A 27,013-nucleotide genomic window follows, 5' to 3' on the forward strand; every position below is an offset into this window, starting at 1 on the left:
CGGATGGGCAGAGGGAGGGCATTCCAGGCCCGGGGGATGACGTGGGCCGGGGGTTGATGGCGGGACAGGCGAGAATGAGGTACGGTGCGGAGATTAGCGGCAGAAGAGCGGAGGGTGTGGGCAGGGCTGTAGAAGGAGAGAAGGGAGGTGAGGTAGGAGGGGGCGAGGTGACGGAGAGCCTTGAAGCCCAGGGTGAGGAGTTTCTGCCTGATGTGCAGATTGATTGGTAGCCACTGGAGATTTTTGAGGAGGGGAGTAACATGCCCATATTTGTCACACGTTAAAATGCTGTGTAAGTAGATTACTAAGGGGAAAATAACATAATTTAAGGATGCACTGAATCACAGGACAGTAGAATTCAGAGGGTTTGGCAAGGAAGCCGTCTAATTTGAAATATGTTGGTGCTGTGGCCCTGGTAGACCATTATCACGTCATCAACATCCTTATCATCATCACCAACAAACAGCTATTTGTAGGGTACTGTATTAATAATAATAATAATAATGATATTTGTTAACTGCTTACTACGTGCTAAGCACTGTATTAGGTGCATGGGAATGGATGACATAAATAAAAGACATGTTCTCTAGACTGAAAGTTCACTGTGGGCAGGGAACATGTCTACCAATTCTGTTGTACTGTTCTCACCCAAATGCTTAGTAGAGTGCTCAGCATACAGTTAGTGCTCAGTAAACACCACTGATGATGATGTCGCCTGTCCTTGACTAAGACTATAGATACAAATGAAAAAATGAATGACAATTGGGGAAGAGGAGAGATGAGGAGGAGAAGAAGGGAAGGAAGGAGGAGGAAGTTGACATGGCTGGGCTAAAGGACTCAAGATTGGGGCAGTGTGGGACAGAGGCATAGCCAGAGACTGAAAGGACGGCAGGTCAAAGCTCCATCGGTAGTGGTCCTGACTCAGCCCGGCTCTCCCCTCCCTCCCTCCCTGCCACTTCTGACTCTCCGTTCCCTAGGCTTGGCAGGGCAGCTGTTGATTGCCAACTTGTACTTCCCAAGCGCTTAGTACAGTGCTCTGCACACAGTAAGCGCTCAATAAATACGATTGATGATGATGATGATTGGTTAGAATTTCTGCCTCAGGCATAGGAGTTCTGGGAATCAACTGATAATCTTGCTATGTTACCACAGTTGAGCTTTTTTAGCCAAAAATGCTCACAGAATACATTTTCTTGCAATAAAGAAAGCAATTATATTAACCCGTCCTTTGAACTGTCTGGGATACTGAAAATCGACAACCTGATCAGCAGGGAGATTGGATCAATTTACTGTCTATTGGTGGAGAGGAAATGGTTAAGCCTGAGGCAGGCTTAACAGGGAACATAAGCAGCATGGCTCAGGAGAAAGAGCCTGGGCTTGGGAGACAGAGGACATGGGTTCTAATCCTGACTCTGCCACTTGTCTGCTGTGTGACCTTGGGTAAGGCATTTAGCTTCTCTGTGCCTCAGTTATCTCATCTGTAAAATGGGGATTAAGACCGTGAGCCTCATCTGGAGAAGCAGCGTGGCTCAGTGGAAAGAGCCCGGGCTTTGGAGTCAGAGGTCATGGGTTCAAACCCCGACTCCGCCAGTTATCAGCTGTGTGACTTTGGGCAAGTTACTTCACTTCTCTGGGCCTCAGTTCCCTCATCTGTAAAATGGGGATTAAAACTGTCAGTCCCCCCGGGACAACCTGATCACCTTGTAACCTCCCCAGCGCTTAGAACAGTGCTTTGCACATAGTAAGTGCTTAATAAATGCCATCATTATTATTATCATTATGTGGGACAACCTGATTACTTTGTATCTTCCCCAGTGCTTCGAACAGTGCTTGGCACATAGTAAGTGCTTAACAAATACCATTGTTATTATTATTATTACCATTATGATGAACATAAGTGTATAAAAATGCAAGGCCCACATAATTGAATACAGGGTGCTTTGGAAAGAACAATGAAAGTAAAAGACATGGACCTTGCTCTCAGAAACTTTACACGCTAATAGTTTACCAGATCTCAGAAGTGAAAGCAGCATTCCAGATTTATTCTGAATGATTGGTGATTTTTCCTCCTCTCCCCTCTAATTACTACAAAGATCATTGGCCAATGGTGTCGCAGTCATGAATGACATACCACCTATGTATATATATCTGAACTGTGTGTTTAGGAAGACACTAAAATTATCAAAATTAAGATGCCTGACGCATTTTAAGAAAAGGGAAATTTGATGAGAGAACTGAAGAAATCTGTCTTCCAAGCCCTAAGTACAGTGCTCTGCATTCATTCATTCATTCAATCGTATTTACTGAGTGCTTACTGTGTGCAGAGCGCTGTACTGAGTGCTTGGAAAGTACAACTTGGCAACAGATAGAGAAAATCCCTACCCAACAACAGGCTCACAGTGTAGAAGGGGGAGATAGACAGCAAAACAAAACAAGCAGAAAGGCAAAAAGAAAGAAAGAATGTACTCAACAAGTACCACTGATTGGCTGACTGATTGTTAGGAAAAAATATCAATGCTCAAGGGTGTAGTGATAGTCAATCAATTGTATTTATTGACCTCTTTCTGTGTAGATCACTGTACTAAGCACCTGACAGAGTACAAATTGGTCCGCATTCATGATTAAACAGTTCATTAAGCAATAAGCCATGACACACATGCCCAATTAAGCCTTCTTTTCCCCAATTACCTCTCCCTTCTCTATCATCTAGGCATTTGGATTGATAGCATTTAAGTGGTTGATATTCACCCCACCTCATCCCATAGCATTTATGTACATATCCACAATTTATTAGTTTATATTAATGTCTGGCATTCATTCATTCATTCAATCATATTTACTGAGCGCTTACTGTGTGCAGAGCACTGTACTAAGCGCTTGGGAAGTACAAGTTGGCAACATATAGAGACGGTCCCTACCCAACAGCAGGCTCACAGTCTAGAAAGGGGAGACAGACAACAAAACAAAACATATTAACAAAATAAAATAAATAGAATAGTAAATATGTACAAGTAAAATAAATAAAGTAATAAATCTGTACAAACATATATACAGGTGCTGTGGGGAGGGGAAGGAGGTAGGGCGGGGAAGATGGGGAGGGGGAGAGGAAGAAGGGGGCTCAGTCTGGGAAGGCCTACTGGAGGAGGTGAGCTCTCAGTAGGGCTTTGAAGGGAGGAAGAGAGCTAGCTTGGCAGATGTGCGGAGGGAGGGCATTCCAGGCCAGGGGGAGGACGTGGGCAGGGGGTCGACGGCGGGACAGGCGAGAACGAGGTACAGTGAGGAGGTTAGCGGTAGAGGGGCGGAGGGTGCAGGCTGGGCTGTAGAAGGAAAGAAGGGAGGTGAGGTAGGAGGGGGCGAGGTGATGGAGAGCCTTGAAGCCAGGAGTGAGGAGTTTTTGCCAGATGCATAGGTTGATTGGTAGCCACTGGAGATTTCTGAGGAGGGGAGTAACATGCCCAGAGCGTTTCTGCACAGAGTTGATCTGGGCAGCAGCGTGAAGTATAGATTGAAGTGGGGAGAGACAGGAGGATGGGAGATCGGAGAGGAGGCTGATGCAGTAATCCAGTTGGGATAGGATGAGAGATTGAACGAGTAGGGCAGCGGTTTGGATGGAGAGGAAAGGGCGGATCTTGGCGATGTTGCGGAGGTGAGACCGGCAGGTTTTGGTGACAGATTGGATGTGAGGGGTGAACGAGAGAGCGGAGTCGAGGATGACACCAAGGTTGCGGGCTTGTGAGACGGAAAGGATGGTAGTGCCATCAACAGTGATGGGAAAGTCAGGGAGAAGGCAGGGTTTGGGAGGGAAGATAAGGAGTTCAGTCTTGGACATATTGAGTTTTAGATGGCGGGCAGACATCCAGATGGAGATGTCTTGAAGGCAGGAGGAGACATGGGCCTGAAGGGAGGGAGAGAGAGCAGGGGCAGAAATGTAGATTTGGGTGTCATCAGCGTAGAGATGATAGTTGAAGCCATGGGAGCAAATGAGTTCACCAAGGGAGTGAGTGTAGATAGAGAACAGAAGGGGACCAAGAACTGACCCTTGAAGAACCCCTACAGTAAGGGGATGGGAGGGGGAGGAGGAGCCCATAAAAGAGACTGAGAATGAATGGCTGGAGAGATAAGAGGAGAACCAGGAGAGGACAGAGTCTGTGAGGCCAATGTTGGATAGCGTGTAGAGGAGAAGGGGGTGGTCCACAGTGTCGAAGGCAGCTGAGAGGTCGAGGGGGATTAGGATAGAGTAGGAGCCATTGGATTTGGCAAGCAGGAGGTCACTGGTGACCTTTGAGAGGGCAGTTTCGGTGGAATGTAGGGGATGGAAGCCAGATTGGAGGGGGTCGAGGACAGAGTTGGCATTGAGGTGCTCGAGGGAGCGCGTGTAGATGACTTGTTCAACGAGTTTGGAAAGGAATGGTAGGAGGGAGATAGGGCGATAACTAGAAAGGGAGGTGGGGTCAAGAGAGGGTCCTCCCCCTCTAGACCGTAAGCTCGCTATAGGCATGGAACATGTCTACCAACTCTGTTGAATCGAACTCTCGCAAGTGCTTACTAGAGTGCTCCACCCTCAGCAAGTGCTCAATAAATACCATTGATTGATTGATTGCTGGGATCAGCTCACTGGACATTGCCCTCTAAACCTCAGGATCCAAAGATCACCTCAACTTGGCCTAGCACAGCTCTTTAGACTCATCATGTGCTCCCCCGGGTCAGTCAGGAAAGGGGTTGCAAACGTGAATCACGATAATGAGACACAGGGTAGCCTAGTGGAAAGTGCCCAAGCCTAGGAGACAGAAGGAAATGGGTTCTCATCCCAGCTTTGCCACTTGTCTGCTGTGTGAACCAGGAAAGGCACTTTACTTCTCTGTGCCTCGGTACCCTCATCTGTAAAATGGGGAATTAAGCCTGTGAGACCCATGTGTGACAAGGACTGGGTCCAACCTGATTAGCTTGTATCCACCACAGCACTTCAAACTGTGCCTGGCACATAGTTAAGTGTTTAACATATACCACCATTATTATCATTTTAGCTGCCCCAGTGCTTAGTACAGTGCCTGGCACATAGTAAGCACTTAACCAATACTATAAAAAAGATACCATATAAAAAAAAGTTCTGGCTGGAAATGATGATGAAAAGAATAGAAGGACATCTATTGAACCTGAAAGGGACAGTCAGAATTATAAGAGGCAAGGGTGGCTGGATGGGAAAGGTCAAATATGGGGGCTCACACCATGAGACCTGTTGCAGAGTTCTTCATGGAGACCAAGATATTAGCATGGCTGCCTGGTTGACAAAATTCAGGCTATTCCAGCCTCCAGCTCTGCCTCCACACCAATATCCAGGGCCACGGTCAGCAGATAGGGCTGAAAAACAGCCCAGCACAGTAGAGCTTTGCAGCTCTGTGGGTATCTCTATAAGAAGCAGCGAGGCTCAGTGGAAGGAGCATGGGCTTGGGAATCAGAGGTCATGTGTTCTAATCCCAGCTCTGCCACTTGTCAGCTGTGTGACTTTAGGCAAGTCACTTAACTTCTCTGGGCCTCAGTCACCTCATCTGTAAAATGGAGATTAAGACTGTGAGCCCCATGTGGGACAAACTGATTACCTTGCATCCCCCCCAGCGCTTCGAACAGCGCTTGGCACATAGTAAGCACTTAACAAATGCCATCATTATTATTATTATTTGTTGCCAAATTGTACCTTCCAAGTGCTTAGTACAGTGCTCTGCACACAGTAAGCGCTCAATAAATAAGACTGCAAGAATGAAGGAATGAATGTTGCCTCTGTGGTAGCTCCAGCCCTGCTGGGAGGATGGGTCATGGGACAGGCAGGCTGCCAACCACTGGAGGTTTCAGTGTGAGGTGAGGGCAACTGTTTGTACTCCTTAATTTATATTTTTCAAAAGCAACTTCTGCAGGACATTACTCTCCCTTACCTAGTGCCCGGTAGATTAAACAGAAGGCGAGGGTGAAACTGACAAAAGCCCAGTTCCACTCGTGGTTTTTTCCAACTGTGGACACACCCATGAAGATAAAGATCAGGGTTTCGCTGACACTGCTTAGCATCTTCATGAAGTACTTGATGGTGGTATAGGACTTTTGGGACACATTCTCTTCCACGTACTTATTCATAGTCATAGCACAAGCTGTAATACTGAAAGAGACAAGAACAATCAATTAAAAAAAACAAAACAAATATACTGAATTTGAGATCACCAATGAGCACTTAATCAGAATACCCATTTTAATGTTCTTTGGCATAACAGGAGGGCCTGGAAGGTGTTTGCACTTACTTCGAAAAAATATATATATTTATTTCCAGAAACATTTCTCAGTTGATTTCCTAAAATGCTTTTGGCAAGCTCTCTTCTGCTCAATTCTAAGTGCAACTACCCAGCTCAACAACCCCACCGTCTCAAGTAACAAATCTAGCAACAATCTGGAAGTCACATCTGTGTCTCTTGTGGCATGTGGCAGGTTGCCCATGGAGATAACAAAATTGAGATTTTTCACTGAGGTCATTTTATGCCAAAGAAGGAGGCTCACAAATGGATATTTACTAAGGCTAGTTCGCCTTTACAGAAAGGAGTATACTCCGTGCCTATCTGACTGGTACTTTATTAAAAATTAATTTGTTTGTACATATGACTCTTCCCCAAAGTGCCTCAGTAGTGAATCTCAGAGGCCCACTAGTATAGCTCATAGACTAGTTCAGATACTGGGACGGGCTTGAGGCCTGGCATGTCCCTACTTGAGAAGGGACAACAAAAGTAGAAACTAAAGAGCAGAAGGTCCACTTTCTTACTCCAGAGCTCAGAGCCTCACACAGGCCTCTCACATAACAGGGCAGAGGGTGCCAGGAAGAAGCAGTATCAATCAATCAATCAGTCATAATTATTGAACACTTATTGGGTGCAGAGCACTGTATTAAGCACTTGGGAGAGTACAGTATAACAGAGTTGGTAGATATGTGCCCTGCCCACAACAAGCTTACAGTCTAGAGGGGAAAGAATATGGGCCTGGGAGACCAGGGACCGGGATTCCAATTCTAGCTCTGCCACTTGCTTGCTGTGTGATCTTGGGCAAGTTACTATATTTCTCTGGACCTCAGTTTCCTCAACTGTAAAATGGGTATTCAACGCCTGTTCTCCCTTCTACTGACACTGTGGGCCCCAAGTGGGACAGGGACTGTGTCCAACCTGATTATTTTGTATCTATCCCAGCACTTAGAATAGTGTTTGTCATATAATAAGTACTTCATAAATATCAGATGAAACAATCAACATCAGATGTGACAAATTGACATATCGCTGTCCTAGAACCCTACACACCCCCAGGAAGAAGCTCATGGTGGCTGACGTGAGGTGCTGGGAAGCCATGTTGCCCATTTCCATCAGGCTCTTACTTCCCTTAGGCAAAATTCTGACTTTTTGCAGGGCACTGTACTGATGACTTGGGAAAGTACAATGTAACAGACTTGGTTGACATGTTCCCCGCCCACAAGAAGCTTACACTCTAGAAGTCAGACTGGTCACTTTCTTTGAATAACTGCCTATGCCACCTAAGTAGAAAAAGAACATTGCTTTCAGTCATTTTTCTCCAGCATGATCTCCTTAAGGAAGTCAAAGAAATCGAACTGGCTGGTCATTGCTTGCTTCTTATTTGCAAGGTAGTGCTACTTCCTATCTCCTCCATGAGAATGAACAATTGTGGTATTTTTTAAGGGTTTGCTATGTGCCAAGCACCATACCAAGCACTGGGATATACAAGAAAACAGGGCAGCTACAGTTCCTAATCCCACATGTGGCTCACAGTTTAAGAAGGAGGAAAAACAGGTAATGAATCCCCATTTTACATATGAGGAAACTGAGGTGCAGAGTTGTGACTTGCCCAAACTCTCACAGCAGGCAAGTGGCAGAGCCAGGATTAAAACCCAGGTCCTCTGACTCCCATGCTTGTGGTCTTTTCACTAGGCCATGCTGCTCCATGCACTGATCTCTCACTCTCACCCCTCAGTGACTTGTGGCGGCGCTTCGAAAACATACCCTGTACTCTTTGAGGCCTCTCACCAACTGTGGCTCTGAGGGAAGGGGAAATGTTTAAGAAGTGAAAGCTAGACATATTTAGGGACATCTAGGCAGACAGATAGATGACTGCCTTTGGGCTCTCAAATTTAACTAGCTCCCGGGACACAGGACGGGTCCTTCTCAACAAATACACATACACACAAACACACATATTACAGACTTGAAATAGTTCTTTGCTCCCCTATCCACAGCAGTTAATGATCTCTTCTCCCTGGACCTCAGTCTTCCCCACGAGTGAGTAGCAAAGTGTTAACAGCCAGGCATTTCACTTATTTTACTATAGATCTCTTAGGGGCAGGATTGGTGAACAGTGTTGTGCCCGGCTTTTAAAGGCTGACTCCTCATCCATTTGCATTTGAAAGTACAAAAAGCCTGAAGCTGGTAGTTTTCCAGAGGTTATGGTCCCCGTGGCCAAGCTCACAAGCCAAAAGAAGAGGCTTGAGCTCAATCAGTTTTGAACTGCAATGGTTAAATTTTTACCAGTAGGAGAGATCAATATATTTGAAAAGAAAAAAATCACCCCATGACACGTGTGGACCGCCTTCTTGGTCTTTCAACAAGCCCATCCCAAGTAATCCTTAAATGTCCAATAGAAATGTATCCTGGCTGAAAGTGTCTATACACGTATGCCTTCATTTTTATATTTTTACACGGGACACACAATCCCAGAAATTTTCACCACCTCTACCGCTCTGCTTCATTAACCCCGGACTCCAATCCAGAGCAAATTTTAGCCTGGCTTATGTCCTATATCTGTTAATCATAGTAATGGAGTTAATGTGCAGCTCCTCTTCTCCAGGGTATCCCCTATTCTCTTTGTCATTCAACCCCCTAGATGTCACACTATCCATCCGGCCCGTTAAAAATCCCATCCACCTAGTTCTGTGACTAAGGAGCAGTCAGTGAGGCTCTCCCCATTTTAAAGATGGAAAGTTGAGGCCCCATGGTCAATGGATTTCTCGAGGTGACTTAAATACCCTTGCCAATCACCTCATCTTCGGTTACTCAGGACAACTCCAGGCTTCCTTTTTCAACCCTAGGCTTCCTGACACGTCAGCTGTAGTGAGAGAAGCCAAAGGAGATTGTAAGCCAACCTCGTGCCCTTCAACACAAGGGCACAGGGAAAGGAAGTGAAGGTATCACATATTAGCCCTGAGCGTGGGAGGTGGGGGAAGGGTCTCTGGCAACAAATGTCAAGCAGGTGTCCTTTCAAGGGTTACACGTCTGTGGTTACCAGGGTGGGTCGGAGCTAATCCAGTTCATGACTGTGCTAGCTATTAAAAAGAAATAAAGGGAGTAGTTTCATCTACAGTTTCTACACCCACATTGGGAGAGTTTCTTTGTAATCTGAACTCAGCAGGATTCTTGTGGGCATGGCGGAGACTGGTGTGCTGAAGAAACCTCTGCTCCTGTGACACCTCTCTGAGAAGGGTCAGGAAACAAATGGATTCAATGGCTGAATAACAGCCTGAGCAGTGGCCACACCTCCTCCTTGAATATGCACATGTGTGTCAAAAGTTTAGGGGTCTTTTGTTTTAATATTTGTTAAACGCTATGTGCCAGGCACTGTACTAAATGCTGAGGTAGATTCAAACTAATGAGGTTGGACATAGTTCATGGCCTAGATGGAGCTCACAGTCTTAATCCCCATTTTACAGATGTAGTAACTGAGACACAGAGAAGTTCAGTGACTTGCCCAAAGTCACACAGTAGACATGAGGCAGAGCCAGCTTAAAACCCAGGTTCGCTGAGCTCGTGCTCTTTAGGCCACGCAGCTTCTCATTTAATATTAACATTAACATTTACAATGAACCACTATAATGTTTGTTGATCCTCACTATGAACTTGATTTTTCAGTGACTTGGAGTATCTTGCTTCCACTCTATAAATACTCATGGCACCCATTTGGGGAGGTAACTTCATTATTTCCGGAAATGAGATGTAGTACAATGAATTATGTGTTTCAGGGAGTTATACCACCAAAAATAACAATAAATTGGACAAAATCCTCATATCTTGAACAGCATGGAACTTCAGGTATTTGAGGGAACATGGAGGGAAAGGAGTGGTTACCTTTTTATGGCATTTGTTAAGTGTTTACTATGTGTCAGTCACTGTTCTAAGTGCTGGGGTAGAAATAAGTTAATTAGGTTGGATACAGGGGCTCACAGTCTTAATCCCCATTTTACAGATGAGGTAACTGAGGCACAGAGAAGTCACTTGTCCAAGGTCACATGGCAGACAAATTGACAGAGTCAAAATTAGAACCCAGGTCCTTCTGACTCGCAGGCCTGTGTTCTATCCACTAGATCACGCTGCTTCCCAATGTTCCTGCAACATATCTTTCCCATGAAAACTGAACTTTCCAAATGAGGGAAAATGTAGCAAGTAGGTAGTACTACAGCATTTGTTCAGATGTAATAAACCATTTAAATACCAACTCCAATCACCTCCTGATTACTCCAGGATAATTTATTTATGGATAATTAACTGCACATTGTCATCATGAGAAGCAGCGTGGCCTAGTGGATAGAGTATAGGCCTGGGTGTCAAAATGACCTGGGTTCTAATCCCAGCTCCTCCACCTGTCTTCTCATTGATTCTGGGTAAGTCACGTGACTTCTCTGTGCCTCAGTTACCTCATCTGTAAAATGGGGATTAAGACTGTGAGCCCCATGTGGGACAGGAACTATGTCCAATCCGACTTGCTTGTAACCACCCTAGCACTTAGTAAAGTGCCTGGCATATAATAAGAGCTTAACAAAGAACACAATTAATATGATTATTAACCCCATCAGAGGCAGATGTGGAAACAAAGAGAGGAGGAATCAGTTCATTTTGCTACCTATGCCAATAGTGAAAGACTCCAGATGATAAACTCCTCCATTGCACAGCAAGCACTTTGAAGGCAAAGATCAGGTCATTTGGCTCTACTAATTCTGTTCCAACTACTTATTATTTTTTTTTAATGGTATTTGTTAAGTACCTACTATGTGCCTACCGTACTAAGTGCTGGGGTAGATATGAGCTTATCAGGTTGGACACAGTCCATTTTATCTACGTGGTAACTGAGGCAAAGGGAAGTAACTTGCCCAAGGTGACACAGCACACAAGTGGCAGAGCTGGGATTTATCTTCATTAAATACCACCAGTTGACTGAATGGAGAATGTTGAAACCATTGGCTAAAACAAGACTGAGGAATGAGTGGATTTCAGTGATGTAAGTGGGCCTTGCCTTCCCTTGTTTGTTTGTTTTATGGTATTTGTTAAGCTTTTAATATACTTCAAGCACTGTTGTTCTAAGCGCTGGGGTAGATACAAGGTGATCAAGTTGGGCACAGTCCCTGTACCACATGGGGCTCACCGTCTAAGTAGGAGGAGGAGGATTTAATCCCCATTTTAGAGTTGAGGAAAATGAGGCACAGAAAAGTTAAGCGACCCGTCCAAGGTCACACAAGAAGCAGAGGAGCAGCGTGGCTCAGTGGAAAGATCACGGGCTTGGGAGTCAGAGGTCGTGGGTTCTACTCCCGCCCTCCACCACTTGTCTGCTGTGTGACTTTGGGCAAGTCACTTAACTTATCTGTGCCTCAGTTACCTCATCAGTAAAATGGGGATTAAGACTGTGAGCCCCACATGGGACAACCTGATTACTCTGTATCTCCCCCAACACTTAGAACAGTGCTTGGCACGTAGTAAGCGCTTAACAAATACCATTATTATTACTATTATCATTATTACAAGGTCTGCAATTGGCAGAGCTGGGTTTAGGGCCCAAGTCCTCTGACTCCCAGACTCATGCTCTTTCCACTGGGCCACACTGCTTCTCTAATTATCCCTTGCCATGGATAACTGGGATTTGGTAACCATCACTACTGTCAGTGACTAAGTCTCCTCCACACTCTAACTCCTCCTCCTACATCTAAGCTTGTTGCAAGCTCACTGCAGGCAGGGAATGTGTCCACCAACTCTATTATATTGTATTTTCCCAAGTGCTTAAAACAGTGCTTTGCATACAGTAAGTGCTCAATAAATACGATTGACTGAATGAATGAATCCTCTGTTGCTCTGAGGGATGGGGCTGGCTCTTTCAGAGGGTGCTAGTACTAATAAATGGTGCTAAGGAATGTTCCTTACACCCATTAAGTCTGTGAAGCACAAAAGCAGAATCAGTAGCTTTGACTGAAATGCAAACTGGGGGGTGGAAGGCAGATATGAGGCAAACAGCAAGTAAAGGATAAATTTGTCATCATTACCACAACCCATGGCATTTGGTAGGGCACTATACCATGTATTTGGGAACATACAATAAAAGTAAGAGACACCATCCCTGGCTTCCAAGGAGTTAATGTGCAGGAACTTTCTCCAGCACATCTTAGCAATATATTATTCCCAAAGTGAATGAAGTCAGCACTGACTCCCCTGCGAATATTCTTGTCATCCACGTGGTTACCTTGATTACCTAACCCTGGTGCTTAGTACCGTTCTTGGCACCTAATAAATACTTAACAAATATCACAATTATTATTATTATTACCAATTATTGGGTAATCAAACTACTTGCAATACCAGTTTTCTGACGGGACGCATTGAGGAAAAGCGTGATGGTCATGCAGTATTTCTACAACTCTCTGTAGCTTGTTTGTAAGTTAAACTTTTTCACATTTTTTAAATGGTATTGGTCAAGCCCTTACTATGTGCCAGACACTGTATTAAGCACTGGGATAGATGCAAACTAATTCAAGCTAATCAGGTTGGATGCAGTCCATGTCCCACATGGGGCTAGAAGTCTAAATCCCTATTTTACAGATGAGGTAACTGAGGCACAGAGAAGTGAATAACAATAATAATAATAATAACGGCATTTGTTAATCACTTACTATGTGCCAGACACTGTACTAAGCACTGGGTGGATACTAGCAAATCAGGTTGGACACAGTCCCTGTCCCATTTGGGGCTCACAGTCTAAATTCCCATTTTACAGATGGGGTAACTGAGGCACAGAGAAGTAAAGTGACTTGCCCAAGGTCACACAGCAGACAAGTGGCAGAGTCAGAATTAGAACCCATGACCTTCTGACTCTCAAGCCGGTGCTCTCTCTCTCCACTATGCCATGCTGCTTCTCTTGCCCAAGATCATGCAGCAGACAAGCTGCAGAGCCAGTACTAGAACCCAGGTCCTCTGACTCCCAGTGCCACGCTCATTTCACTAGGCCACGCTGTTCCTCCTTTTTCAATCATTTGTAAGATCTGGAATTTATGCTTTCATCAGCTCAGTTATTTCTTCTGGTCTCAGAAGGCCATAAGAACACAGCCTGCTCTCCATGGAAGAGAAGAGGACCTCCATCCCGTCTCTCAAATTATCTAAGGTGATATAAGACAGACAGCTTCCTGCCCTGAAGAATCAGTCAGCCATGGTGGGAAAGGCCTGGGACAGGTTCAATTTCCTGCTCCCACTCTGCCTGAGCCCCACTAGAAATGCAGAGTGGAGTAGTTGGATCAAGAGCTACCCTTCTCATTCTCTGGAGGAGAAATAATCTCCCTTACTCATTCTCAAATACCATAAAATCAATCAATCAATCAATCAATCGTATTTATTGAGCGCTTACTATGTGCAGAGCACTGTACTAAGCACTTGGGAAGTACAAATTGGCATCACATAGAGACAGTCCCTACCCAACAGTGGGCTCACAGTCTAAAAGGGGGAGACAGAGAACAGAACCAAACATACCAACAAAATAAAATAAGTAGGATAGAAATGTACAAGTAAAATAAATAAATAAATAAATAGAGTAATAAATATGTACAACCATATATACATATATACAGGTGCTGTGGGGAAGGGAAGGAGGTAAGACGGGGGGATGGAGAGGGGGACGAGGGGGAGAGGAAAGAAGGGGCTCAGTCTGGGAAGGCCTCCTGGAGGAGGTGAGCTCTCAGCAGGGCCTTGAAGGGAGGAAGAGAGCTAGCTTGGCGGATGGGCAGAGGGAGGGCATTCCAGGCCCGGGGGATGACGTGGGCCGGGGGTCGATGGCGGGACAGGCGAGAGCGAGGTACAGTGAGGAGATTAGTGGTGGAGGAGCGGAGGGTGCGGGCTGGGCAGTAGAAGGAGAGAAGGGAGGTGAGGTAGGAGGGGGCGAGGTGATGGACAGCCTTGAAGCCCAGGGTGAGGAGTTTCTGCTTGATGTGCAGATTGATCGGTAGCCATTGGAGGTTTTTGAGGAGGGGAGTAATATGTCCAGAGCGTTTCTGGACAAAGATAATCCGGGCAGCAGCATGAAGTATGGATTGAAGTGGAGAGAGACACGAGGATGGGAGATCAGAGAGAAGGCTAGTGCAGTAGTCCAGACGGGATAGGATGAGAGCTTGAATTAGCAGGGTAGCGGTTTGGATGGAGAGGAAAGGGCGGATCTTGGCAATGTTGCGGAGCTGAGACCAGCAGGTTTTGGTGACGGCTTGGATGTGAGGGGTGAATGAGAGAGCAGAGTCGAGGATGACACCAAGGTTGCGGGCTTGTGAGACGGGAAGGATGGTAGTGCCGTCAACAGAGATGGGAAAGTCAGGGAGAGGACAAGGTTTGGGAGGGAAGACAAGGAGCTCAGTCTTCGACATGTTGAGCTTTAGGTGGCGGGCGGACATCCAGATGGAGATGTCCTGAAGGCAGGAGGAGATGCGAGCCTGGAGGGAGGGGGAGAGAGCAGGGGCAGAGATGTAGATCTGGGTGTCATCAGCGTAGAGGTGATAGTTGAAGCCGTGGGAGCGAATGAGGTCACCAAGGGAGTGAGTGTAGATTGAGAACAGAAGGGGACCAAGCACTGAACCTTGGGGAACCCCCACAGTAAGAGGATGGGAGGGGGAGGAGGAGCCTGCAAAAGAGACTGAGAAAGAACGACCGGAGAGATAAGAGGAGAACCAGGAGAGGACGGAGTCTGTGAAGCCAAGGTCAGATAACGTGTTGAGGAGAAGGGGGTGGTCCACAGTGTAAAATACCTTTCTATACTCTCCATCTCTCTCTCTCTCTCTCTCTCTCTCTCACACACACACACACACACACACACACACACACACATGCACACAGCAGGAAAAATGAGATTCTTTAAACCCAGTTCTTTTTAAGGCATAAGCCACTCAGGTTAACACATTCGGTATATAGGGAACCTCACTCTTTCAAAGCAACTGAAGACCATTCAGTGCAGGACAGCAAGGTTTTTGTAAGAACAGAACCCCAACTGTTGGATAATGAAAATAATGCCCACCAATCCTCAAAGAAAGACCAAACTTCCCCTCCCCATTGTTCAGATGGGAGTCCCTGTGGCACAAGAGTTACAAAGCTACTGTAGAACCTGCTGTAGAGAAAACGAACGGCAGAACTAGGATTGGCCAGTTCTGCTCTTGGTGTTTGACCTGCTGTTAGCCTTCCAAAACTCACTATTGAATTGTGCCCCATGCTGCTGGGAAGCAATGTGGCTTATTGGAAAGAGCGCAGGCTTGTGAGTTAGAGTAGCTTTGTTCTAATCCCGGCTCCGCCACTTGTCTGCTGTGTGACCTTCGGCAAGTCGCTTCACTTTTCTGTGCCTCAGTTTCCTTATCTGTAAAATGAGGATTCAATACCTTTTCTTCTCCCTCTGAGACTGGGAACCCCATGTGGGACAGGGACTGTGTCCAGCCATATTACCTTGCCTCTACTGCAGCATTTAGTATAGTACCTGGCACATAGTGTGTGCTTAACAAATACGATTAAAATGCTAAAAGGCTTCACAACTGAAACTTAGATTTGGGGGGGACAAAATCCTAAATTTGCTTTGCTGGCCCTGCTTTTGGTTTGATTCTGGTAAGAATTTCATTCAATTTGTCCTGAAGATCTTCAACAGCCAAATGCCAAGAATTCTCTAGTGGCCGTCACTGGGTAAGAGCTCAGCCAAACAGCAATTATGTACATATCTGTAAATTATATATTATAAATAATTTATTTATATTAATGTTTGTCTTCCCTTTTACACTGTAAACTCACTGTGTGGAGAGAACATGTGTTGTGCTCTCCCAAGCACTTTATATAGTGCTTTGCACCCAATAAGTGCTCCCACTCCCTTCTGAATCATCCTGACTTGCTCCCTTTATTCATGCCCCCTGCCCAACAGCACTTAGGTATATATCTGTAATTTATTTATTTATATTAATTTCTGTCTCCCCCTGTATACTGTAAGCTCATTGTGGGCAGGGAACTTACCCACTTATTGTTATATTGTATTCTCCCATATGCTTAGTACAGTGCTCTGAACGTAGTAAGCGCTAAATAATACGATTGTCTGAATGAGTGACTAAAGTGCTCAATAAATACCACTGATTGAATGAGTCAGAATTATTTGGAAATGGCACACCTCAGAAATAACTGCCTTTTTGTAAAGCACACTAATTGCATCTCTACTGCTGACTCCTGCAAATCATTTTGTTTATTAGCTTCACAGAGTGAAACCAAATTGCTTGAGCCTTTGCTTTGATAGTACTTTTATTTTTGAAACTACATTTTTGGAGGCTTGCTCCATACAGCTTGTGCTGGGTGCCCCCATTCAGCATATATAACCTGCCCTTAGAATGCTTAATTACATATAGTGTCCTTGAAATGTACATAATTTATGTAATGTGAAGAATATGTGCACTACTAAATTAGACACTCCATAAAATATTGAATGTGTATGATGTGTTGCTTTGGATCAGCAGTTTGCAAAAGTTGAGGAGGAAGTTCTAGAAAACCCAGAGGGAAAAAGTAACATTCTTAAATTGTATTGTTATCTCTTATAAGATGATGCAAAAGAAAAGAGAGCTTTCAACTATTAAATATTCACTAACGGTGTTACCGCCAAGCCTCAAATTCAGCAAAATCATCAGTATACCTGCTTCTACTTGTAGGTAATATTACAGTCTGCCAGTTGTTGTTTTAAAATTTTTCCCCACAAGACTCCTGACCCTTAATAAATTTTAAGAAGCTTTTACAACAAAGGAAGCTCAGAAAGATCACAGACCTTTGATTTTATTTTGGGACAAGAGAAAATGTTTCAAAATCCCAGTTGGAATGGTGAAAAATGAATCAAATGGATCTTCCAAGTTGAGTTTAGCTTTCATTACCAGTCAGAATGTCATGGCCCAAGCAATTCACTTTACTGTTTATTTGGATCCACTCATTGGTTCTTAGTAAGGACCACATTAAACTTGGGAAAGAGATATTTCACCTAAATGATAGGAAATGCCTCCCTGAACTTTTAAAACAAAAATAGTTTAGGAAATATATATACTCGTGTGCCCTTTGCAACTCCCACCCTGTGGCTTGCTGGTAATTTTGGAAAGCCATTAAGGGAAAATGACTTCCAACATGAACCAGAGCAGTCTGAGGACAAGGTCAAAACTCCAAAACTCTGGGTTCTATTTCTAGCTTTGCATGGGTTGGCACCATGGCTTTGGGAAAATTAATTAGCATCTCCGGACATCCCTTGCAAGACTGGGAATTTAACTGCCCCCCAAACTGCCAGGAGAATAGGCCCTGCGCAAGGATGACACGCAAATTCATGAGTGTTCCATATTTTTTTCACCTCCTCCAGAAGGCCTTCCCAGACTGAGCCCCCTCCTTCCTCTCCCCCTCCCCATCCCCCCGCCCTACCTCCTTCCCCTCCCCACAGCACCTGTATATATGTTTGTACAGATTTATTACTCTATTTATTTTACTTGTACATATTTACTATTCTGTTTATTTTATTTTGTTAATATATTTTGTTTTGTTGTCTGTCTCCCCCTTCTAGACTGTGAGCCCACTGTTGGGTAGGAACCATCTCTATATGTTGCCAACTTGTACTTCCCAAGCGCTTAGTACAGTGCTCTGCACAGAGTAAGTGCTCAATAAATACGATTGAATGAATGAATGAATGAATATCTAATCACAAAAACGATACAACTTTGGTGCATGACTTCTGAAAACCAGCTAAACTGACTTCTATTTTCATGCTACCAAAACTAAAATCAGTCAATCAATCATAGTTAACGAGAGCTTACTGTGTGCAGATCACTGTACTAAGTGCTTGGGAAAGTGCATTATAACAGAGTTGGTGGGCATGTTCCCTGCCCACAATGAGCTTACACAGTCTAGGAGGGGAAAACCTTCTGAGGCTGAGAAGAGATTTTTTTTTTTCAATTTTTTCAGGCTCAATCAGTTAATAATAATGATGGCATTTTACCTACAGGGTTTACAACGCTTTTCAGAAAGTTTACTCCTACAGTCTCAAGGTTTCAGTAGAAGTACCTCCACCTTGCCCTTCTTCCCCTTAGATTCCATCCCTGATTGACACTTGTTCTATCCTTGTCCCCTCTCTCCCTAACCATTCCCTCTGTCCCCCAAACAAACTCTTCCTCACATATACAGAGGAATCTTTACAGGACAGGACCACTGATATTGTCAGCAGCAACCAACAGCCTTTTCTCATCCCTCTCCATTCTGCCTCATCTCTGCACTTGGCTCTGTGGCATTAGGCATTTGATATTTGCCCACCCTCAACCCCACAGCACTTACGCACATATCTATGAATTATATATTATAAATAATGTCTGTCTCCCCCTCTAGACTGGAAACTCTTGTGAGTAGGGAATACGTCTACCAACTATGTTGCACCTGCTTAGTATAGTGCTCTGCACACAGTAAGCACTCAATAAATACCACTGATTGAGTGATCTCCCCTGCTCTGGCCCATAACTCTAAAAATGCCTTCAAGGTTGATAACCTCTGACCTCCGCTGGTGACAGGACATTTCTTGGGTGAACGTATATTCACCTATATATATATATATTTAGGTTTTCAATTTGAAATCACCTTCTTTTGGTACTGAATGGAAAATTATAACTGACTCTAAATGCCTTTAGATTAATAATAATAATAGTGGCATTTATTAAGCACTTACTATGTGCAAAACACTGTTCTAAGTGCTGGGGAGGTTACAAGGTGATCAGATTGTCCCACGGGGGGCTCACAGTCTTAATCCCCATTTTACGGATGAGGTCACTGAGGCACAGAGAAGTTAAGTGACTTGCCCAAAGTCACACAGCTGACAATCCATCAAAGGGTATGACATATGTAATTCTAAGCAACTACTTTTACAAAAGATTTACCATGAGAATGTACAAATATTATACAGATTCACGAGATCATCTTTCTTTAGAAATAAGTTGGACAATTTCAAAACCACTGCTGTATCATTGAGGAATCGTTCTAGACTAATTGCTAATGGCTGCAATTTTAAAAGGCGCACCTGCTTGCCCCTATGTTGGTGATACTCTTTTGGTACAACAGATCTTCCACTGCTGTCTTCAGCTTAGGTAAACACCTCTCAACAACATTCAGGATAACATGAAGAGCACTATGGCCTAGTGGAAAGAGCACGTGCCTGGGAGTCGGAAAATCTGGATTCTAATCCTGGCTCCATCTCTTGTCTGCTGTGACCTTGGACAAGTCACTTCACTTCTCTAAGCCTCAGATTCCTCATCTGTAAAATCTGTAAAACTCATTTCCTGCTCTCCCTCCTAGTTAGACTGTGAGGCCCAAATGGGATGGGGACTGTGTCTGACCTAATAACTGGTATCTCCCCCAGGGCTTGAAAAGTGCTTGATAAGTGTAAGTGCTTCACAAATATACACATTTTAAATTCAGGTAAGAGTATCTTTGGTCGGGTTTCCAACCTGCACTGGATTAAAACATAAAGAGAGGGCAACTTTCAAACGTATCATCTTTCTGCTATGTCATATGTTTCTATCCATTTCTGTAAATCTATGTATGTTAGGAATAAGCCCTTCAAGAATAGCCCACCTAAAAATGAGGCAACAAATTGCAGGTAATTTAGTGAGAACCTCTAAATTGATGGAGTTTTTACTGAACTTTATGCATGGTCTGAATGAGAGGAACTATGTCTGCAATGTATTGTGGAGATCTATTGTCTTCATAACTTTGTTTGCTTCATTTCTTCACAAGGGTTTTTAATCCAATTCTGGTCCTGCATTCCAGTCTCTGTATTTGTTGACTTGGCCTTGCTGAACAGAGAATAGAATGAAAGACTAACTCTGTCTTGGGTACTGGCTAGTAACTTAAGGCACCTTGCATAAACTGTGTGGTTTCTGTTGTGACTGGAATAAACCAGGATGTCAGATTCAGCAAATGCCTTAGCCCAGGTCAATGACGTTTTCAGTGTGTGTTTATGCTTCCTGCTTTTCTCAATTTCCAACAGAGTTATTTGTTTTCACAACCCTAATCAATGGTGCTTTGCTCCTCAACAAGGGCATTATAATTGATGTGGTGGCTTCTCTGAAGGAGCTATTTGTGATGGGTCTAACTTTCCAAAAATCACTGCTTTTCATTCCAGGAACCACAGGCAGAGGAACAAGGGAACTTGAAGGACAGATCCACATTCGGTTCATGACTGTAGCTAAAAATCTAGGTCTATCTGCCCCTAAAAGGAATGGGAAAAGGATGGAACTTTCTCTCTTGACCTTTGCAGCTATTTCCTGAATCAGGCTAGTGGAACCAATGGAAGAAGAAATGAGCCCAACATAAGTCATTTTGAATAATGGTGCCGCCTTCAGTAAAACTCTCTGGGGGTGGGGGGGTTGAAAAGATGTATAAAGTCACCTTGGGATATTCTTATATTATATTTGCCAAGTTTTGAGGGGAGGATAAGTGGAAATATCACCACTCTCTCAGGCTCAGCCAACTAAGTCAACACTCAGTGGGGTGGGCCCAGGATGGAAAGTAGCCAACTGCCATGGAGTCATTTTCCCAGATGAAGGGAGATAGTGCAGGAAAGGGAAGAGTGATGGTGATGGATGGTTTGCCACCTCTCTGAACCAAAAATGATATGAAGCTAACACCAGGGCTGGCTTCATATGCTGCTTGAGTGACACAGCACATCAGATGCAATCTGAGAAGGAGCGGTGGTCCAGGATGGAGGATGATGGCAGAGCAAGTCACAAGCAGTGTCTGTGTGAATGGTGACTTGGAAGGGGAATGCAGTAGTTCTGGCGAAAAGCGGGGCAGGGTAAAGTGTTCTCCCACCGTCAGGGAAACTTCCAGTATAGAACAGGTTTTGAAAAGATTCCACTATGATACAATGCATACACATGCAGCATTGCATAACGATGTTATACAAAATGCTAAGGGTGCATGCAGCTTGATGTGATGATGTCATATGGAATGGTGCAGAGAGGGGAATCAAGTTGCACCCCATTTCAGGGTTTTCAAATGTCTGAAGTCAGCCCTGGATAGCATTCATGAGAACGCCAGGGTCTTCAAAATATGAGGGACCACCAAAATAGGAGGGAACCATGCTGAAGATAAACTGTGCTTTGATTCTATACAGTAAAAATAACCCATATTTGCCTCTTCCTTTATGTCCCTCCCCCCACCTTTCCCTTCAATAATATAGGAGAGTCACGTTCCTCCCCTTTCCTCCAGTACTGTATTCACTCTCTCTGCTTACTTGCTATAATTCTATTGTACTCCAACTACACCTGCTCCCATGGGAAACCCATTCAGTCCCATGGCTTCAAATATCAATCAAATATCCAGTCCTGATCTCTCTCCTTCTCTGCAGCCTCACATTTTCTCCTGCCTTCAGGACATCTCTAATTAGATGTTCCACTGACACCTCAAATTTAACACATTCAAAACAGAACTGCTTATCTTCCCACCCAAACCCCGCCCTCCCACTGACTTTTCCAACATTGTATACAGCACCACCATCCTCCCTGTCTAACAAGCCCATAACCTTGGCATTGCTCTCGACCTGTCAATCTCATTCAATTCACATATTCAATCCATCACCAAATCCTGTTGGTTCAACCTTCACAACATACATAAAATCCACAATTTCCTCTCCATCCAAACTGTTATCATGTTACTCCAATCACTTATCCTCTGCCACACTGATTACTGCATCAACCTCCTTACTGACCTCCCTGCTTCCTGTCTCTCCCCACTCCAGTCCATACTTCACTACGCTGCCTGGATCATTTTTTGAAAAAAAAAAAAAGAAAGAAAGAAACATTCAGCCCATGTCTACCCACTCCTCAAGAACCTCCAGTGGTTGCCCACTCACCTCTGCATCAAACAGAAACTCCTTACCATAATATTTAAAACACTCAATCACTTCACCCCCATTCCCCCTCTTACCTTACCTCCCTGATTTCCTACTACAACCCAGCCACTCACTTCATTCCTCTTGTGTCAACCTATTCACTGTACCTCAATCTCATCTCTCTAGCCACCAACCCCTCACCCACATCTTGCCTCTGGCCTGAAACGCCCCTATGTGTCTACAGACAATCACTCTCCCCACCTTCAAAGCCTTATGAAAATCACACCTCCTCCACTTGGCCTTCCCTAAGCCCTCATTTCCTCTTCTCCCATTCCCTTTGGCATTGTCTCTACACTTGGATTTTCTCCCTTTATTCACCCTTCCCTCAGCCCCACAGCACTTCTGTACATATCAATAATTTATTCATTTATATTAATGTCTATCTCCCCCTTTAGACTGCAATCTCGTTGTGGGCATGGAACATATCTACCAGCTCTATTATATTGTTTCTCATGTGCTTAGTAAAATGCTTTGTACACAGTAAGTACTCAATAAATATGATTGGTTGACTGACTGATTGATTTTACTTTCCCAAATGTTTAACACAGTGCTCTGCATACAGTAAGTACTCAATAAATACCACTGATTAATTGCTCTAAAAAAGTATGTTATTTGCTAAGCACTTACTATGTGCCAAGTACTCTACTAGGCACTGGGGTATATACAAGACAGATCAGACACAGTCCCTGTCCCTCATGGTGCTCACAGCCTAAGTAGGAAGGGGTGCCAGCATTTAAATCCACATTTTCTCAACAACAACTCTCTCCTCGACCCCCTCCAGTCTGGCTTCCGTCCCCTTCATTCCACGGAAACTGCGCTCTCAAAGGTCACCAATGACCTCCTGCTTGCCAAATCCAACGGCTCATACTCTGTCCTAATCCTCCTCGACCTCTCAGCTGCCTTTGACACTGTGGACCACCCCCTTCTCCTCAACACGTTATCTGACCTTGGCTTCACAGACTCCGTCCTCTCCTGGTTCTCCTCTTATCTCTCCGGTCGTTCTTTCTCAGTCTCTTTTGCAGGCTCCTCCTCCCCCTCCCATCCTCTTACTGTGGGGGTTCCCTAAGGTTCAGTGCTTGGTCCCCTTCTGTTCTCAATCTACACTCACTCCCTTGGTGACCTCATTCGCTCCCATGGCTTCAACTATCATCTCTACGCTGATGACACCCAGATCTACATCTCTGCCCCTGCTCTCTCCCCCTCCCTCCAGGCTCGCATCTCCTCCTGCCTTCAGGACATCTCCATCTGGATGTCTGCCCGCCACCTAAAGCTCAACATGTCGAAGACTGAGCTCCTTGTCTTCCCTCCCAAACCTTGTCCTCTCCCTGACTTTCCCATCTCTGTTGACGGCACTATCATCCTTCCCGTCTCACAAGCCCGCAACCTTGGTGTCATCCTCGACTCCGCTCTCTCATTCACCCCTCACATCCAAGCCGTCACCAAAACCTGCCGGTCTCAGCTCCGCAACATTGCCAAGATCCGCCCTTTCCTCTCCATCCAAACCGCTACCCTGCTCATTCAAGCTCTCATCCTATCCCGTCTGGACTACTGCACCAGCCTTCTCTCTGATCTCCCATCCTCGTGTCTCTCTCCACTTCAATCCATACTTCATGCTGCTGCCCGGATTATCTTTGTCCAGAAACGCTCTGGACATATTACTCCCCTCCTCAAAAACCTCCAATGGCTACCGATCAATCTGCGCATCAAGCAGAAACTCCTCACCCTGGGCTTCAAGGCTGTCCATCACCTCGCCCCCTCCTACCTCACCTCCCTTCTCTCCTTCTACTGCCCAGCCCGCACCCTCCGCTCCTCCACCACTAATCTCCTCACTGTACCTCGCTCTCGCCTGTCCCGCCATCGACCCCCCGGCCCACGTCATCCCCCGGGCCTGGAATGCCCTCCCTCTGCCCATCCGCCAAGCTAGCTCTCTTCCTCCCTTCAAGGCCCTGCTGAGAGCTCACCTCCTCCAGGAGGCCTTCCCAGACTGAGCCCCTTCTTTCCCCTCCCCCTCGTCCCCCTCTCCATCCCCCCGTCTTACCTCCTTCCCTTCCCCACAGCACCTGTATATATGTATATATGGTTGTACATATTTATTACTCTATTTATTTATTTATTTATTTATTTTACTTGTACATTTCTTTCCTACTTATTTTATTTTGTTGGTATGTTTGGTTCTGTTCTCTGTCTCCCCCTTTTAGACTGTGAGCCCACTATTGGGTAGGGACTGTCTCTATGTGATGCCAATTTGTACTTCCCAAGCGCTTAGTACAGTGCTCTGCACATAGTAAGCGCTCAATAAATACGATTGATTGATTGATTGATTGATTGATTGATTTTTTGAATAAGGAAACTGAGGCAAAGAGAAGCTAAGCCACTTGCCCAAGGTTACACAGCAGACAGAACCCAGGTCCTCTGGCTCTCAGGCCTGTGCTTTTTCTACTAGACCATGCCACTGGCTGACATGACCTGTCTAAGAAGGACAAGATACCTTAAGACTCCTAATATCTGACTGAGTGTGGTTGGGAGTCCCAGATAACGGGCTTGGAGTGCTCCCGGACAGAACTGCAGCCTGCTGGTGACCTTCCAGAAAAACTAAAGGAGAGAAACAGGGTCTAATTGTTTCCTCCCTGATTTGCTGGTCTAATTTTAAACCTGGGTCTTAAACTTTGTAGAAGGCTGGCTTTTAACAGGCTGATCTATCAGCTGCATGCTTATGTGGTGAACTAAGACCAGTCACTTTAAGCCATTAGAATCCCTTAACCTACAATACAGAAGGAGATTTATTAAGAGACAGATATGTGCCAGAGAGTCACAACAAGGTAGACCCACTTCACTAACGTCTCCGGAAGCTTAACAATTTTTTTCTTTTTTCTCATTTTGGACAGATGGACAAGAAATCATGGAACACACTAAGCAAGCCTGGCAGATCCTCTAACTTCATTCCTGTGAATATTTGCTTTGAAATGCCCATAGGCAGGGCATTCTGTACTCTAAAGGTTAAACACACCAAATAGCAGTTCAGTATTTCTAGCTGCAGTTGTGATTCCAACCCATCCAGTTTTTTTAATGGCATTTATTAAGTGCTTACTATGTGCAAAGCACTGTTCTAAGAGCTGGGGAGGTTACAGGGTGATCAGGTTGTCCCACAGGGGGTTCACAGTCTTAATCCCCATTTTACAGATGAGGGAACTGAGGCCTAGAGAAGTTAACTGACTTGCCCAAAGTCACACAGCTGACAATTGGTGGAGTCGGGATTTGAACCCATGACCTCTGACTCCAAAGCCTGGGCTCTTTTCACTGAGCCATGCTGCTTCTCTTGTTTCTCAAGCTCATCACAAGGTACTGAATTGCATATATGAGTGGAATGAATAGAAACTAAAAGCTTGAAATGAACGGTTAGGGTTGGTAAATTAACCAAATATCTCCTACACCCCATTTTGGAAAAACATACTGATTACCCTGCAGATATACCTAGTGGGTGCTGATCTGTCCCTTGAACATTATTTAGACAATGAATTATAATGCCCAGGGACAGAAAGTGTGCGTGCAACAATCCTCCGCCATCCGACACAGTTTTGTATGAGAGGTAATTTGTTTTAGTAATAACAAAAATTCCTTGCCTGTAAGTTCTTTTTTTAAGCGGGATTTTTTTTCTCCCATTAAGTGTGCTTTATAAGAAACATTCCCCATGAAACAGGGAACGGATAAAAATTATGCTTAAATTACACCCATCAAAAAGATAACCTCTAACAATTTTCATTTTTACAAAGACTTATATCTCTCTGCATTCCATATCCCTCTAGATCACATAGACTAAGAGTGCCTGTCTGGGGCAAGCAGAGTCAGAAAGTCAACCGGTCACTTCCTATAAGGATGTCTTAAGACTCCAGAGCGTGTGGAGAAGGCCTTGGGCTTATACAAAATTTCCACCAGAAATTTTGGAGTCTCAGCAAGCCCTAGGTACTCTCTGTGTCTAGGTAGCTGGCAGGTGAGCTGGAAGAAAGCCAACTGGATGAGGCCACGGAAACGTTTGCACAGCTGCTCTTAAGTCTCTGCCTTTAGCCCCTCTCTGCCTTGACTCCACAGTACTCTGCGACAGCTCAGGCTGGGATCATGTTGCAATTCATCCTTCTTGCAAAAGCTGAACTTGCCAACATGAGAGATGGGAACTCCCTTTTTTTCTAGAGACATTGTAACTACCTGATCATATGGTTTCAACGGCATCAGCCAAAGAACGAGGAAGGAACTGGAAGCCGTACAGATGATATGAATAGCTACCGGGGAAAGAGATGGAACATTTCATTACTGGGTCAAACTGGATTAATATGTTGCTTTATTTAGGTTCATCTCTGAAACAGAAAACCGTGCAAATATTTAACTCATCACATTTGATATGAAATGGACCCTTCTTCCCTTTCTGGACTATCTTTGAACACTTCTTTAAGGCTAACTCCTTTAAGGATTAAGTTCTAAGTCTTTTTTTTTTTAATCACAGTGTTTCAAACTTAATTCACTATGAATTAATTAATTACGTAGCATGGTTTTTCAAAGTAGAAAGATTGAGGGTAAGATATCAACTATATCTTTACTCCAAATCCAATGCTCAGTCAAAGGCCCGATCAAGTTTTCAATCGGAGATTTAGGAAAACTTTAACAAATTTAGCTCAGACCCACACCTATCAAAGAGAAAGATCTGTTTATGAGAAAAGCTCTTTGACAGTAATCTACCCAGCCTGACATTTTATTCATCCTGAAAGTCAGAGGTCTAACACAAGGG

The 27,013-nt window shown here is 44.5% G+C and overlaps 1 protein-coding gene across 1 annotated transcript in view; it reads right to left on the reverse strand.

The window, feature by feature from the left end:
• Nucleotides 1-27,013, reverse strand: part of SLC9A2 (solute carrier family 9 member A2) — a 120,097-nt gene that overhangs the window by 34,789 nt on the left and 58,295 nt on the right. Inside the window, exon 4 of the mRNA XM_038762826.1 lies at nt 5,928-6,145. Within this exon, the coding sequence (XP_038618754.1) occupies nt 5,928-6,145 (218 nt within the window). The remainder of the gene's footprint in view (nt 1-5,927; nt 6,146-27,013) is intronic.

Source organism: Tachyglossus aculeatus, chromosome 2 (genome assembly GCF_015852505.1).
Source record: "Tachyglossus aculeatus isolate mTacAcu1 chromosome 2, mTacAcu1.pri, whole genome shotgun sequence".
Taxonomy (NCBI): Eukaryota; Metazoa; Chordata; class Mammalia; order Monotremata; family Tachyglossidae; genus Tachyglossus; species Tachyglossus aculeatus.